This window comes from Dasypus novemcinctus, chromosome 9, assembly GCF_030445035.2.
Source record: "Dasypus novemcinctus isolate mDasNov1 chromosome 9, mDasNov1.1.hap2, whole genome shotgun sequence".
NCBI lineage: Eukaryota > Metazoa > Chordata > Mammalia > Cingulata > Dasypodidae > Dasypus > Dasypus novemcinctus.
The window spans coordinates 39846569-39863414 of NC_080681.1; the positions used below are offsets into that span (position 1 = coordinate 39846569).

Consider the following 16846-nt stretch of genomic DNA (forward strand, 5'->3'; position numbering starts at 1 on the left):
GTTATGACAAATCAAGATAAACGTTCCCCCTAAATTGCATGCGATTTAATTAATTTTTGAGATCCTGGGTTTTTTTTTTCCTAGCTAATAGTTCACATGCTCCTGTGCTGTCATTGTGCTTGAGTGGGCAGACTTCAAAGTGATATTAAATAACCAACTATTAGATTTACCTAGCACGTCCTATTGGAAAAGTGCCATTTAATTACCTAGCCTGTTCAATTAAAGGGACAGCATTCTCTGAATATAGCAGCTTGCTGTTGATTACCAGGGAAATGAACTCGCAGCCTGGCGGCGCCTCCATTCCTAACGCCCCCCCCTCCCCAAACACCCCCACCTCCACCCCCACCCCGGCCGCGCGCACTGCCGCAGCGGGCGCCACGTGAGCCGCCCGAGAGGAACCGGGCGAAGGAGCGCGCCGCCCGCCCAGCGCGCACTCTCACCCGCCCGGCCCGCCGGCCACTGAGCGCCGCGGGGGCGCCCGCCCGGCGGAGCGAGCGAGGAAGACTCTCCTCCTCTCCGGGCCGCCACCCCGGGCTTCCGGCGCCTTTCCGCGGTCCGGCCCGGCTCCGAGCCCCACCCGTCGGTCTTCGAACTTCCTCCTCCTCTCGCTGCACTTTCCACACCGGTCTTCAGGCTCGAGGACCGGGTGAAGGGGGTGGAGGAGGGAGGGTTCGAGGAAAGAGAAACCGAGAAAGCTACTCCTCGGTGCTGGGGTCGAGCCGGGGCTGTGGTGGGGGAGAGGCGGGGGAGCGGCAGTTCCAAGGTTTGCTGACTTTTCCAAGGGTGGGGGGCGTAGGCAGGCGCTGGTCCCTTTAAGACCCGCCCTCCCCCTCCTCTTCAAACCGCCCCCCCCCCCCAAGTCTTTCCCTCCCTCTCTTAGAGGCCAATTTTGTTAATTAAATGTTTTGTTTGCGACGCAGCTCTCATTCATTGTGGACACGTCATTCGGAGCAGATCTAAGCCAGAGACCAGATCTCATTAGATAAAGCCCATCAGAACTAAGAAAATGGAGGAGCCACTAATTAAAGCTTTTAATTGTGCGGATTCGCTGCAGCAAGGCAGCCTCTTTATCTAAAATCTTGGAGAGGAGAGGCAGAAATCCAGCTCTGCCCAAGACACTTGGCCTCGGCGGGGGAGGGTACTGAGGAAAAGAGGCGACCCGACTCCCCGCCTCACCCCACCCCCAGGTCTCCAGCAGCTTTTTAGCCAGATCTTGGTTGTTTTCAAAAACCACAACCTCAAAGTCAGACAGTTTAAAAGCCCCTTAATAAATCACTCTGTGGTCCCTGCTGGGCCAAAGAGCCGAGGGGTCCCCTCACCTGGGGGCCAGAGAACTGAATTACTCCACCCTTCAGTGGCTGCTCCTGCGGAATGGAAAGCTTCTCGGACTAGTAGTGGACTTGGAGATCCGGGAGCTGAGAGGAAAAGGAACGCATCTTGGCTTTCCACCTTCCCACCCTTTCTGACATCTGCATGGGCCTAAGGGAGGGAATACTGAAGGAAGGTTCTGAGATCTCTAAAGGGGCTAGGGAGCCTGGGCTGCTGGGGAGCTCTGAGTAGTGTGGGATGGTCAGGATCAGTTTGGTACCTCTCCGGGACAGATACAAGGTTCTTAATGTAGCATCGAGTTCAAGAGCAACCCTGGCTCCAGTGCCCAGATTTAGCAGAAAAACGTGAGAACACGGATCCTCTTAATTAAGGCTCAGGGTTGGGCACACACTCTCCATTGCTCCATTAAGCCACAAGAAAACACAAAATGGGCATTTATATTTGGCCCCAAGGATAGGGAAGGGAATGGAGGCTATTCCCAGGAAGCCACTTGCCTAAACTTGTCCTGAGGGAATGCATGTGGACCCATCTTCGTTTTCATTAGTGGTAATCAGAAGCAAAGATTTTTTTGAAAGCACTTGGAGAAGAGATGAATCTGTACCAGTCACCTCAGCTGAACAGCACTGTCAGTTTTTCCACTTCAAACCACCCTCCTTTCTAACCACAGTTTTGCTCTCTATTTAATTACAATACTGTCAAAGCTCATGGCATTGCTTGGAAGAGGAACCAGAAAGCATTATACCCATGTTCCTGCTGATTTTCTAACATTTACTTTTAAAAGCACACTTAGTGAAATTAATGTTGCCATCTTAATTTAAAAATAAAAGCCCTCTTCCTTCTTCTATTTCTTCTACTTTGCTGATTGAGGATGGCAGCAGATCGGCTGCATTATTGGAATAACCAAATGCCATTTTATGCCATCATTTTACATTAATGATATCACTGGGGTAAACACACCCATACTTAGCTCTAAACTGCACTGGGATCTTTTGCAGTATCAGACGCAGTGTGAGTTGAATCACAATGGAGCTAAATTTTGCACAAAATATGTAGTCCATTGATTCAAAATATGTAGTCCATTGATTCAGCTGCACTGAAGAAGAGCAAAATTTTCTCTTAATCACTATAAAGAAAAAGGCCAAGGGCAGAAATTTAAATAGAAAGCAATTCTTCTTAAAACTGTACCCTTCTCTAGCTTTAACGGTCTGTGTGAGGGGGGGGTGTTGATTTTTTTTTTTTAATTACTGGATGTTGAAACAGAACACCTCCTAGAAGCATTCATGTGCATCAGTCTATCAAACCATTTACTCAAATTAAATGTGTAATCCTTCAAATGCCTCCTTTCAAATTAATGAGTTTAAGTAGCTTGAGTTCACCTGAAAAGATCCTATAGGCACCTGACCTTCTGAATTCTTTCCATTAATTGCACTGAAACTTGTTGGAAAAGACTGCTTACAGGGACATATGAATGAATGTTCCTATACATTGCTTTAAAATGCAAGATTAGTATAATACTATAGCCTCCTTTTCTAAATCTATTTTGGAGAACAAGGACAGTGATACAAACAACAACAAAACACCAAAAACCCGAAAAGTCTCAATTGAAGAAACTGCAAATTCTACATGGCAAACCATACACTACCACTGAGCATTCCAAGCCTTCATGTAACAGTATGAAAAGAAACACTGCCACTATGTTTTTTGCTTTGTTTTTTGCTTTCACTATTAAGAATTAGAAGGCTTTAAACTGATGGGTAATCAGCATTTTTTCACAAGGAGCACAAAGAGTGAGCTCTAGCTTTCCACTCAAAAAAGTTTAAAGGTGCTTCTGTTAAATATCATAATTAGCCGTCACCATAGGCAAATCATTTCACACTAGCTACACTTTTATTTTTAAGTCAACCTTTTGTCTCTGAGTTTCTCTGTGAGTGCCTACCTTGCCTCAAAAAAGCACCTTAACTCCCACTTGAGATGTTTAATTTTTAGCCAAAGGTCTAGTTGGGGCTGATCACTTAAAATCTTGGTCTAGAGTGTGCTCAACCTTTGCACATCTAGTGGCCCAGTTCCACCAGATGAGCAGTCTTTATTTAGTATGGCATTTGCAATTAAATTTCAAATTAAAAACTGGAAGACTAACACAGACTTCTTGAACCCCTTAAAAATTCGGCCAACCAAAAGGTTCTGAGGCATAGGATGCAATTTATTCTCATAGGTGCTCCGCTCCCTCCTTTTCCTGAAATCCTCTGGGAACCTTTCGGCCTTGTTATTGCTCTGTTAGCCCATCTCAGGGAAAGGCAGCAAAGTCTTACCTAATGTAGTCATTTCTGCAAAGGATCATGCCGCTCTTGGTATAACAGGACGTGCCGATGTCGCCCAGCTGCGCCTGGCAGCAAGAGCACTTGAGGCACCGGCTGTGCCAGTAGCTGTCCATGGCATAGAGCAGAAAGCGGTCCGCAATCTTGCCCCCGCAGCCTGCGCACCGCTTCCAAGAGAGGGAGCCGGCCGTCACCGGGGGCGGCTGCGAGCTGCTGCCCGGATTCACCATGGTCTGCAGAGAGCGGGAAGGGGACAAGGAAAGAAAGACAAAATAGGGGCGATGCAAAAGTTAGTCATCCCGGAGAGAAAGAGCGAGCTCGTCCCCCCAAGAGCTGCTGGAAAGAAGCAAGGCAAGGGCGGGAAGGAGGGTGAGGGGGGAGAGGGAAGGAGGGAGGCTTGCCGGCAGCAGCCGCCTGTTTACTTTTCTCAAGCTTTGTTCTTGGGGCCACGAGCTGCTCTCAACTTTTTCCTGCGCTCGCCGTGGCTGACAATTTCAGCTTTGGTACTGTCAAAACTCTGAAAGCTAGGCGCGGCAGCGCGCTCCACCCCTCGCAGCGCCTCCTTCCAGCCCCCGCGTCCGCCCACTGCCCCCTCCTCGCTCACCCCGCCGCCCGCCCCCCAGCAAATGAGGGTCAAACCCACCCACCGCCGCGCCCAGCCCCTCCCCAGCCCCCGCCAAGCCCCGAGAGTGAGCCAAGCCCCGAGAGTGAGCCGAGGGGAGAAGCTGGCGAGGGGAGAAGCTGGCCCCGCCGGAGCCACATTCCCTCCCGAGCTCTGCCCTAGGAGTGCAGCTGCAGTTCACAAGTTGGAAATAGTTCGCTTTTCTGAAAGGGTCGGTGGGAGGGACCTGCTAAGAGGAGATGGAGAGCAGGGTGGTGGGAGGGGGGAGTGTGGTGTGTAAAGTTGCGAAACTGGTTTTTCGTATTTTAAACAGCACCTTTCACATGCCATTGTGGTGACCGCCATCTCCTATTATTGTTCCAAATCTCATTTCATTTTGAAGATCAATGAGTGTTTTCTCTGGGTTTTCAGGACACAGGCAAGAATAATAGATCACTGAACTTTAGGATGCCTGTTAACTTCCTATACAAACACTCTCCACTTTGGTCTCACTAATCTGCCCTTGATCAGCAATTTAAATGCTAAAGCTTTGTTCCTCCAAGGGGGGGGGGGCGCTTACAGATAATAAGCGAAAAGGCACTATTAAGGGATGCACAAGTTAAATTCGAGCCAGTCCTGCTGTCACCAAAAACTGCTTTGAAAAAAATTCCCCACTCTTTCTAATGAATGCCACAAGAGAAGCAACTGGGGTATAATATAGGAATCAATTTATAAAGCTTAGCCTAAACCGATTAATTTGTTGCCTCCAATCCTGGGCCCAATAAAGTCCTAGTGTTCCTCCAGTCACTTATTCTATAAAAAGATCAAGTTATTTACTGCCAATTAAGCAGCCAGTTTTGTCTTTGTCCTCTGTAAGCCGAGAGTGTGGGCTCCCCCCGAGGCTCCCGGCTATCTGCTCAAGACATTCAGTTGATACCTCAGAAGGGAGAGGGCGAACTTCGCCTGTCCCTAGCCCAACTTGGCTGCTGCAAAAAAATGAGGGGAAGCGAGCGAAACAAGGACTCGGATTCCTTAAATAGGCCGACTGCAAACACATTTCCTCCGAAAGAGTCCCGGAACGTGCGTCCAGTGACCGCACAATAAACCAGAATAAGAACTGCACCAATTAAGCTGTAACAAAACCCTGAGACTTTGGAAACAGGACCACTCTAAAACCCATTAGCATTGCATTTATCTGAATGCATCATACCTTTATGTAAATTGATTTATCTGATGCATTTACTCGAGGAATTGCTTTTTGTTACCATTTCAGCCCTAACCCAAATGAATCTGCATTTCCTGCCCTAGGTCTTTAAACTGTTTCCCCCAACGTTTTAATCGCTCCGAATTCCTTTTTAAAAGGGGAGGAGGGGAGGAGATTCCAAGCTCTTCCCCGCCCCCATCTTTGGTGAGAGGTAAATATATATGTATATTTTTTTTGAAAAGGAAACATTACACTGAGAAAAGCATCCAGTAACCCCATTAGCTAAAGCTCTTAAGGACAAGCAATACCTTAATGCTGATTAAATCTAAAAGAGATGAATCAAGAAGACTGACCAGAAACTGACTCCCCTGATAACTAAGGACGGGCCCTCATCAAGTTTCATTTAGAGTTGGAAAAAAAAAGAAAGCTTTTAAGTTAAATAGGCTTATACTCTAGTAATTACATAGCCAAGCAATTTAGGTCCTGGGATAGTCAGTGAAATAGAAAGCAGAACTGGCAGCTAGAGGCAAAATCTGCCCCCCTTTAACAACGTCCCTGGTGTTTTTTAATGGAGACCAAGGGAGGGACAAACGTAGCGCTGGCAATTTGTAGTACAAAAATGGATGCTTAATTCATGTCTTGATTTTAATTAGGTGATTCACCGGATTTCTCCTGGATTGGAACAAAAGACCTATAAGCCAAGAGGAATTTTTTTAAAAGAACCAGCAATATCGAATCCTGATCACTTGGATCCTTTCTGCCACTGTTTCAAAAATAATGTTTACTAGCAGAAAGGGGGGGGGGACGACGTCGTGACTATTTCCTCCCCCCCCCCCCAACTACTTCTCATACTTAAACCCACATTTAAGTACCTCAACCTTCCACTGATTAACTGGAAAGATCCCCAGCACCCTCCAAGCACCCCACCAGTTTCCGAGAAGAACCCTTTTGTAAGCAGGAACCGCTACAAAGCTGGCGGCCGGGGGCTGCCCTCCGTGCTAGCCCGCAGGCCGGCCTCGGTAGTTTCAGACTCGCGCATTATCTAAGCCGACGTATTGTTTACTTGCAATTTGGGACGGTCAAGGGAAGAAAGCCAAAGAAAACAGCCCCGGCTCAGATCAGCCCCGTCCCTCCCCCCATCCTCCACGATCTCGGCTCCCCGGCCGCCCCCTTACCTGCTTTTCCCCTATATTGCAATATTGCGAGAGGCGGCGGCGGCGAAAGGCGAGCGAAGGCGCTCGGCTTCCAGGGAAGGGGCGCCTCGGCTGGCGGAGCTGGAGGGAGGGAGGGAGTTCTCGCAGAAGCAGGAAAGGGGAGGAGGGGGCTAAGAGCTGCCTTTTTTTTTTTTTTTTTTTTCAACGCGCTGCTCTGAGGCTGGGTTGGGGCCCCCGTTCAAGTGGTAGCCGGCCGGGAGCAGAAGTGTCAGTCTCAGTCTTCGTCCTCCTCCTCCGCCTCCAGCTCCGCGCAAGCAGCTGCAGGAGCCCTGGGCCCGCGCGGCGCGGCTTCAGGCGCGGCGCAGCGGCAGCAACTGCTGCAATCGCTGCTGCAAGTTTGGCAATGTGGCTTCACTTTGTATATTCCCCCGCCCGGTGGCCCCCGCCCCCGCCCGCGCGCCGCCCGCTCCTCCTCCTCCTCCGCCGCCTTCCTCCCTCCCGCGCGCTCGCTCGCGCGCTCGCTGGGATCTGGCGGCGGCGGCTCAGCCGAGCTTCCCGCACCTCTAGGCGCGGAGCAGCCGCAGAAACAAGAGATCCCGGAGAGGCGGCAGAGGGTGCGGAGGCCCGGAGGCGGGCGCCCAGGAGTTGGGGGGCTGCGGCCGCACGGGGCCGGGCGCGCTGGAGCCTGCGCCGCTGCCGGGGCTGCTGCTGCCCGGCTCGGAAGCGGCGGCGGCGGCGGCGGCGCTGGCCTGGAGCTGGCTGGCTCGCTCCCTCCGCGGCTCTTACACATGTGTTACTGACAGAGCAAAATCCCAACTACTCCCCGGCTCTGCCGCCGACGTCAGCCACCCTCAGCCACTGGGCGGCCGGATTGTTCAGGCGGAATAATAAAACCTGCCAATCCGGGGAAGGACAAAGGGATGACTGAAACGAGACTCCAGGGGGCGGGGGAGAGAGTGAGGCGGAGGAGCAGGCCAAGTAGGGAGGACGGCAGGGCCGGAATCAGATGGGGAGGAGTGACGGGGACCCCGAGGGCCGCTCCGGGGCTGCCTGCGCGAACCCGGGTCCTGAGCGGAGACGCCGGGTGTCGGCGCTCCCCCTAGCAGCGCGCGGGGGACCCGTGGACCTGCACCCGCTCGCCCCTCTTGGAGTGCCCTCCCTTCACAAAACCCTTAGGAAACTTATTTGACGTCTTCCTCAGAAATGGGTATCTTCCTGTTTTGTCAAGAGAAGTGTTCCTGAAATCTTAGGGCAGTGGGCTTAAGCACACACACACCCTTACGCAGAAAAGGTGTTTTTATTCACGGTGTTGGACATTTATGAACCTCTGGAAGTTTAGCCAACAGGGGGAAAACAGTAAATATCATCTACTTAACCGCCTCTCCTCCCCATGTTAACCCAGGTGTAAGCTAAGTGCCTAGTAGGCGTTCCGTAGATATTCATCAATTGCTGGTGATGAGTTATGCTTATTTTCAAAATTGAAGAAAATGTCAGAGAGCCATTGCCCCTCCACCCACTCCATGGGGGGGGATGAGAGGTCTAATTTCTAAAAGGCCCCTAAAAGCAATGACAGTAATCCCAAGATTCACAATCTCACAGCCTCGGGAGAGTAAGAAATGTCACTTCTAGTATAAATCAAGTTTTGAGGAATACTTTTAGGGTGCTAGCTTGAGTCTCTTTCCAGGCCCAAACTCAGGCTAGATGCTTGAATACATAGTCATTCAACTTTACTCTGCCAAATAGGTTTAATAAATCTCTGATCTGAGGCTAATATTAAGTCTGATTATTAGTAGTAAATTCCAGAGAGATTTTTCTGGTGGAAATTATCATGAAAGTGCAAAGCCCTTCTGCTAAGTATCATTAAGTTAAACCAGCCTTGTGGGACGAGTTTTCATATTGTATTACACACAGTACGGCTAGATTGAGGAAAGGAACCTGCTCGAGAATCCAGCTAGGCAGTACAGATGCTGAGTGTCCTTGGTTTTAATATCTATTTGGGGGATTTCACTCTTTCAAACCCTCAAAATTAAGGCTGCAAAAAGAAATAATAATCAGTCTATAATATGAGGTAGAGGACATTTTAAATACCAATTAGAATACTCATTTCTTGATCCTACATTCCTAACACCTTAGAAGAGGGTTTAAATTTATTGACTGATTATTTAAAATTGCATTTTATGATCAATTCACTTTGTGTATGTATGAGAAATATTTTTAAATCATTAAAACAATAACAGCAATTAAAATCTGTACAAAAAAATCAGCTACAGATGAATGTAATTTAGAAAGGACAACTTAAAAAGATGTAATATTCTTTGAAGTTTAGTCAAGAAAATTCAGTTAAAACAAATGAGTAAAGGAATCCCATCAATAAATAATATATAAATTTTAATTCCCAGGTGCAGTTTTCAATTGGCTAATAATCTGTAAAACTCAAAAGGAGATGACACAAGATTTTAGTGGGGCTACAACCTGAGTCATGATTTGTAGTGTACAAGTAAATTTCCTTCTCTAGGCTTTAATTGTCTCATCTGCAAAATGAGAGGATTAAGCCAACCGGTCTTTATTTTTTCCCTTTTTTAAATGTTTTTAAAAATAGAAGGTACAGTGGCAATGAATGGTGGTACTTGAAGTATGTACTGAAGGGTGTACGCTAAAATGAAATTTTAAATTTAAAATGTTCAGATATCGGTGAGTAATTATCCGGAAGATCTAGGTCATTTTTCTGAAAGGAAACAAGAATGGCTACAACTTTGAAATATAGATCTATGGGTTAGAAGGGGCCTGCCTGCCCTGGGGGGGAGGAGGGCAATGGGGTGTTTTTTGGTAAGTTGCCTCTGAGGGTGGAGTGATGTCTTTACACATGTTGCAGTGGTTGGAAGTGGGTGGGAGTGGATCATCAGAGAGGTTAATCTGCTTTCGTTATGGTTATAGAAATACAAAAACGCTAATGGCTAAGAGTCTCCCTTCTGAGGGAAAGTGAGTAAATAAAGATCACTGTAATCAAAATTCAGGTGTACCTTAGCCACAGCGCCACCTCTGGGTAGTCTTTATGTCTGCATTCTTTGCATTTAGCGGTCCTCTTAAAGCGCCTGCGTGAAGGAGTAATGTCAAAACTTTTATTTTCAACTGATGCTACCACATACAGAAACTTTTGTAGACACACACAAGTTCATTATGGCAAGGGAGTTCTGTATTCAGGTATTCTTCAAAGTAATATAAAAGAGTGCTCAAAGTAATAATCGTGGTCTAAAGTAAAGTTTCCTAATCAAAATTATGCTGTATTGTGCCCAGCAATTCAAGGAATTTTTGCTGACGTCACACATGTATCATTCTCAGCCTCCTCACCTACAGTAAGAAATGAGATCTATTTTGATTAGAGCATTTGGAAGTCCTGGAGATGATGGGGGAGGTGAAAAAGATGATACAAAAGAAGAAAATATCTGTGATACAGCATTTTGCCTGACATAGCAGTGCTTTGGAAAAGAAAGAGAATCTCAAATTATTTCTTTCTTCACTCTTAATTAAATTTAGGAACCATACCGATCCCAGATAAAGTCCTCATTCTCCTCCACTTGCCCCCAAATTATTTGTTCGTACCTTCCTTTCTTCTCATTTAAGTCCTTCAATCATAATCATTTTCCCATTTCTCAAGCCACAGTTCTCTAAAAACCTCCCATGGACCCATGAACAACTAAAGGTTCCTTGATGCCAGGAGGATGGCCAGACGATATTAGAGGCTGATATGGCAACCTCTTGCACAAAGTGCTCCCAGCTCTTTTTCAATAAAAAATAATTCATCCTTCTAAAATCATTACAAAACTCTGAAGGAAGTCTTTTTAGGAATTTTTTTTTTAAACATCTGGTATTTTTATTGTCACCACTAGAGAGGTCCTTTAAACTGAAAGGTTCCACCAAGGTGAATCTGAAAAACCTAGTCTAGGACAATTCCAAAATATAAAAGGCATGGAAGGAAAAAAAAAGAGGACAAAAAAAGAGGAGTTACAGACATGCTAATGAGAAACCTCAGGTAGGAGAAATGGCAGATCTGACCTGTGCCAGTTTTTGTTGTTGCTGTTCTTATCTCTCCTGGCTGGTACTGAACCCAGGACCTCCCATGTGGCAAGCAGGCTCTCAACCCCTTGAGTCACATCTGCTCCCCATTGCTGTTGTTTTTATAGGCTGGGTGTTAGGGTACAATTGCACCATATGTAGAGTGGGATGGTCGCTAAGGCACTTTAAAAGAGGAGTTTATATCCAGTTCAACATCTGGAAAAAACTGTTTCAAAATATTATCTCTTGGCTTTAAATACTGATGGTAACACTTTACATTTACTGACTACCTTTTGTTAGTATTTCTCAAAATCCCTTGTAAATGTCTTACTAAATGTTTCGTTGGATTAAAGGGTGGATAGTTGCCTTAGAACATTCCTGGTTTTTTAAAGAAAACAATCTAAATGACTACATTTGGTAAATGGCCTACTAAATTAGGTTAATCAGTATTTAGGAGTTCTATTCTAATTCTTCTTTTATAGAGTAATATACAAACATCATGAAGAAGTTGATTTTATCACAATAAAATAACTGGACATCTCTGATGAGAACAAAAGAGCATTGATATTATTGTGATTGGAAATTACTTTAAGGTACAGATTTTTTTTTAAATTATTCTATTTGATTAGAGCATTTGAAAGCCCTGGAGATGAAGGGGGAGGTGAAAAAGATGATACAAAGAAGAAAATATCTGTGATACAGCATTTTGCCTAACATAGCAAGGCCACTTTTATTATAGTGGCAAAGAAGTGACCGTTTCTTTGTGCATGTTTATTAGAATAGGAACGAGACCTTTAAAAAATCCCCAAATCTGCCTCAAAACTATCAGCAAATCTTGATAAATGAATATATTTCATAGTGACAATATGACAGGAAAAATTATTTGACTTACTCATACTCTGGGACTGAATTCTATCAACAATATTCAAGCACAGCAATATTCCGTATATATCAATGCAGCTAGAATATCAGACTATACACTTGAGTTTATTACATGTTCATTAGGGTCTTTTAAATGGTCTAGCCAGTTGAAAGGCTTATTAAAGTCAAGTTAAATCTTTGCACAGATAAATTTTGTAATAGTTACAAAAGAGGGTATGTAGATGATGGGGCCATATGTATATATGTGAGGTAGTTATTATTAAGAATATATATTAAAATTTTAAGTCCATTTAACATTAATTACTGTTCCTCTCCAATAAAATGGAAATGAGCATTTATTAAGAAACTATGGCATAAAAACGTAATTCATCCCTTATGTTCCCACCTACTTTTCTTTATAAAAGAAAGGCTAATAATTCTGAAATTTCAGTTGCCTAAAACCACAACTTCTTTAGTGTCATTTTTAATTATAGTATTGATATAATTTTTTCTTCTGTGTAGATTTATGATAAAATGTAATATTTTAAAGTATAATACTGGTTTCCATTTGCTCACCAAAATTTTGTTGAAAATATGATAATATTTATTCCTTCAATTGTAATGAATGACCCTATTGTAATTAGTGGAGTACAATCCACAGCTGTCCATAGACTTGAAAAACACACATTTCTATTCTATGTAGCACCATAAATTTTTTAGAATAAAAAGAACAACCAGATATGGATTTTTTAAAAATAATAAAATTGGATAACTCAATTGACTAAAATGTGTTCCCTCCATGCCGAGGTACACATTATAACGTCCTCATTTATATTTCTCAACATAAATCAAATTTCATAATAAAATTGTTTTTGATGAATCACCACTTCTTTTCCAGCTTCAGAACATTCTGACAGAGAAAGCTAATTTGTCGATTTCTCTGTATGATAAGAAATCACTGAAAATATAGTTAAGACCTTTAGTCTAAAATGATAATGTTTTTGGAAGTTTTCTTTAAAAGAGGAAAATATTCAGGTGAAGCCATTTTCAAATTTGAGGAAACAACAGCAGAATAAAATAGACGTTCTTTACAGCATTTTTTTCAGAGCCATCTGTTGTGCTTTCTGACAATAAGGCCAGGAAAAGTCATTGCAGACAATGCTCTGGAAATAATTTGCTTCAAAGAAAGAGTGAAAACTTAAACAACATTACCTTTGTCCATGTTTGTTCTAATTAGAGGGTTAAAACATCTTACCATTGTACCCAGATGCCTCTCTCTGTCCTGTTTTTATTGCTTTTCTCGACCGAGATAACATTTAACACTGCATTGAAATTCCTACTTACTGCTGTGTCCAGTAGTAAATCCTAACACATTATTAGAATATCTGCCTGTTATCAGCTCAGTCAAGGAATGAATTATTGACTATAACTCATTTCTGGGAAGACTACGTATGACACTCCAGTGAAGTTTTGATAATTTCTGGAAGTCGTGGTAATTTATGGAAGGGGGTTTTGATTGATCTCCCACCACCTATTTTGCACCTATCAGTAAATAGGACACATATTGATGGCCTATCTGAACTACGGCCATAATATGGGGAGTTCACAACTTTAGCATTTCTTTTTTTTCCAGCACAGTTTCTATTAAAACAGTAGCTCAGTTTCCATTAATTTTCTTCTGTGTGGGTTACACATGGGAGTGGGGAGTTGGAGATTTAAACTATAGAATGTGAGGTACCACAGTTTCAATGATTATTTAAATAGATTTCTCATTGGTAGTTGTACCAACCCCTGCCTCTGAAAGAAGCCCCGAGACCACTGGAACAATTGAGGGTGAAGCAAAGAAATGTACTAAAAGATTTTAAAGAGCGTCTTGAAGTGTTAGGTTACCACTGAAAGAACGAAAGAGAATCTTCTTAATTAACAGATATTGGCAAGTTAATTATTATTTGAAAAAAATGTTTGTAATAAATTTCATAGATTTACAGATATTTCACATGCTATAACTGTCACTTTAAAGTTCACTCGTCAGAATATTAAATAATAATGATCAACAATCACAACATTCCTTTAGTTTTAGGTTTATTTTCCTCCTGTCTCATTTTCACTAAATTCTCCCAATTCAATTGTTTCTCATGGTAAACTCTGCTAGACAAATGTTTCCTTTATTTCTTTACTCAGTTTTCATCATTGTGATTTCATTATTGTTTTACTTACTACAATAATTGCTTTCTAGGAAAAATAGCCAGTATTTTCAGCTCTTAATAATTACCATGTAATATAACCAAAAAAAAATTTAAATAATAATTTAAAGTTTAATGATTACTTCCTGGAAAACATTTAATGTATGTCTAGATTTCTAAAAAATTTCAATTTATATCAAAATAGTATTTAGTAAACTGACACAAAAATAATGATGCTCTATTGCCAGAGCAGTCAAGATCAGGGGTGGGTAACTTGACTGAACACTAGGCTTAAAGAAAACAATTCTTTCTTCATTTTATCTTAATTTAGTAGCTTCTAGCAGTCATCTAAACCATCTTAAAATTAAAAGATAATGTTAATGGGAGAGACTGTTGTCATAGGATAATGGTTTCCTGCTGCTAGATTAATGCAGTGGCAATAATACTGGAGCATTTATTGAAAATAAAAGGCAAGACAAAGCCAGGAGATTTATCTTTAAAGCAGGTGTCATGGATCCTATGACACTGTTGTGTTACAATTACTTTGTTTCAATTTTGCCAAATGGCTGATGGAGAATTATCCCTTTCCTTGATGGATGTGGGGTGGCAGAATGACATTGGCTCATATCCCCATGACTGGAGAGTGCATTCTTTCTGACTAGAGGAACAGATGTGTTGTGTGATTCTTCCGTTCAGAAGGTAGCTTCTAAAGGCTGTGCCACTTAAAGAAACAAACACCCAAAAGACACAAGTAAATGCATCTCTTACAAAAAAAAAAAAAGGAATTTACTTAACTTTGCTATCAATCATTCTAGAAACATTAAAAAAGCCCCTACACTGGCATCCAAACACATTGCTTTTCAGCAAGCCTCAGGAATGTCATATAGGATGAAAGCTCAGTCCACAGATGTTAACCACTCTTAGCCAACTGTCCTGGGCTCATCTCTGAACATATATGAGAAATTCTGGCCAAGAAACACATTTCATCAAGTGACATCCTGACAGAAATGCTGTAATAGTCAGAATTCTAAGGTGGTTCCCAAGATTCATAGCCCCTGGTGTACACATCCTGTATAGTCCCTTCTTCTTGAGTGTGGGCAGGCCTGATCTAATTGGGGGAGGGAGCTGTCAAAGGAAGGTGTAGAGGTCAAAGATAAAGGAATTCATGAAGATTTGAAGCTGCAGCAAATGCTTTCCTTTTGGCCTGGAAGGAGCAAACTACTATGTGAGAGGACCTAGACAGGGAAAGACATGGAAAGGATCCAAGAGTGGCCTGTAGAAGCTGAGAGCAGTCCCCAACCACCACAACTGGTAAGTAAATGGAGACAGCTGCAAGGACACGCATTCTGCCAACAATCAGGGTGCTTGGAAGAGGACCTTGAGCCTCAGATAAGGTGGTGGCCCTGACTAATACCTTGACTTCTGCCTGCTGGGGCCCTGAGCAGAGAACCCAGCTACCCTGTGCCCAAACAGCTGACCTGCAGAAACTGTTAAGATAATAAGTGGGTGTTGTTTAAAGCCACTAAGTTTCTGTTAATTTGGTAGGCAGGCATAAAAAACTAATACAAATGCTGTGAGAATAATCCAGATACCATTATATTTTGTTACCACCTCTTTCCTACCTCTATGAATTATTTTATGTCTCCCCTATTAGCCAATCCCTCTCCCCAGCAAAACCTGCGGCAAAAAGCTGGAGGGTCCTCAGTATAATGAGGGTGTATAGAAGTTGGGATTTCGGGTTATAAGCAATGAAACCAACTCTTACTAACGCAAGCACAAGGGAACATACTGAAAGATTTCAGGTGTTCTTAGAATTAACATGAGTCTGGGGGCCAATCTTGGGAAAAGACAAGAGTCCAAGCAGCTCCAAAGAGTTATAAGGTAGAAATTTTAACAGTAACCTCTCCTAACAGGAGCCGCATGGTTGTGATGGTATTGCCTCCAGAAATGACCTCCAACTATTTCCTCTCATCCTCAGACCACCTGCCCAGGTTTCAAAATCCCTCAAGGTACTTCCTATTGGGCATTCTCTTAAGGTTACCAAAATCAAGGAGAGAAAGGATCAGGCCTCTTTGTCTTCCATAGTGAGGATAAGCACTGAAAGTCCCCTTCCACTAAGACTCTATAGAATTGGGGTACAGGTAATAAATATCCTAGAAGAAAATAGACACTAGATGTAAAAAAAAAAAAAAAAATTCAGAGTATTAATGCTAGAATCATGTATAAAGGAGACTACAGAGACTGTTAGACAAATACATCCAAAACAAGTTATCGCAAAAAAGGGAAAAAAGGGTTAAGAGTGTCAGGCCACAGGAAATCCATAATGAGCCTGAATCTGCAGCACAGTGGGGATAGGGGGTATCATTGGAGCTAATTCTAGACCCGAAAATCCAAATGGCTTTTTACGTGACCTACACTTGGGAAGAACGGACCTATGTGGAAGGGCCAAAATGAGTCCCGTATCTACATCTTCTGTGCCTAATATTCATCAATTTCTTACCTGTCACCCTATCTTAAGTGTCAAGTTTCCAACCTCTTACAATAAGTGTCCCATGACTATTATTGGGGGTTAAGGTATTTTACACATGTCACAGTTGTCATGAGCAAATATTCTGGAAGGCAATAGGAGAACCAGCCCAGTCGACAGAGGGCATTGAAAGACCCCCCATCTTGTTGGTTTTGGTTTCATGGTTTTCTTTGTTTTTATTTTTACCTTGACAAAAAATTTTCTGTTCTCTGTTCATTGTTCATTCCAAAGACATTTATTGAACACCTAGTATGGTACCAACCAGTGTTCTAGGTGCAGAAGATATAGCAGCAAAGAAGGCAGAGCCCCTGCCTTCAAGGTGTTTATAAAATATTGTATGTTCGATGGTAGCATGTACTATAAAGGACAATGAAGCAGGGTGTAAATGATAGGAAACAACAGGGCTGCGATGAAATGGATCATGATGGTGGATTGCTATTTTATGTAGGGCAATCAAGGAAGACCTCAATGACAATACTATTTGAGCACAGATTTTAAAAGAAGTAAAGGAGCTATGAATCTGGGAAAGAGAGTTCTAGGTAAAGGCATCAGCAGTGCAGACACCTGGAGGAAGATTTGTGCTTGGCATGATTTCGAAGCAGGAAGGAGTCTGGGTGGC

At 43.3% G+C, this 16846-nt stretch overlaps 1 protein-coding gene across 6 annotated transcripts in view; it reads right to left on the minus strand.

The window, feature by feature from the left end:
* Nucleotides 1–7021, minus strand: part of LMO4 (LIM domain only 4) — a 62056-nt gene extending 55035 nt beyond the window's left edge. For 4 of the 6 annotated variants that reach the window (XR_009187157.2, XM_058303220.2, XM_004480918.5 and 1 more), the window contains exons 1-2: nucleotides 6625–7021; nucleotides 3639–3877 (exon numbers count right to left, since the gene is read on the minus strand). Coding sequence is in view for 5 of the 6 variants with exons in the window: in XM_058303220.2 (XP_058159203.1) it covers nucleotides 3639–3874 (236 nt within the window). In the remaining variant the exon portion in view is untranslated. Of the gene's footprint in view, nucleotides 1–3638; nucleotides 3878–4066; nucleotides 4229–6624 lie in introns of those variants that run through there. The other 2 variants (XM_071217306.1, XM_058303221.2) reach the window with 2 other exon arrangements.
* Nucleotides 7022–16846: the final 9825 nt, after the last annotated feature.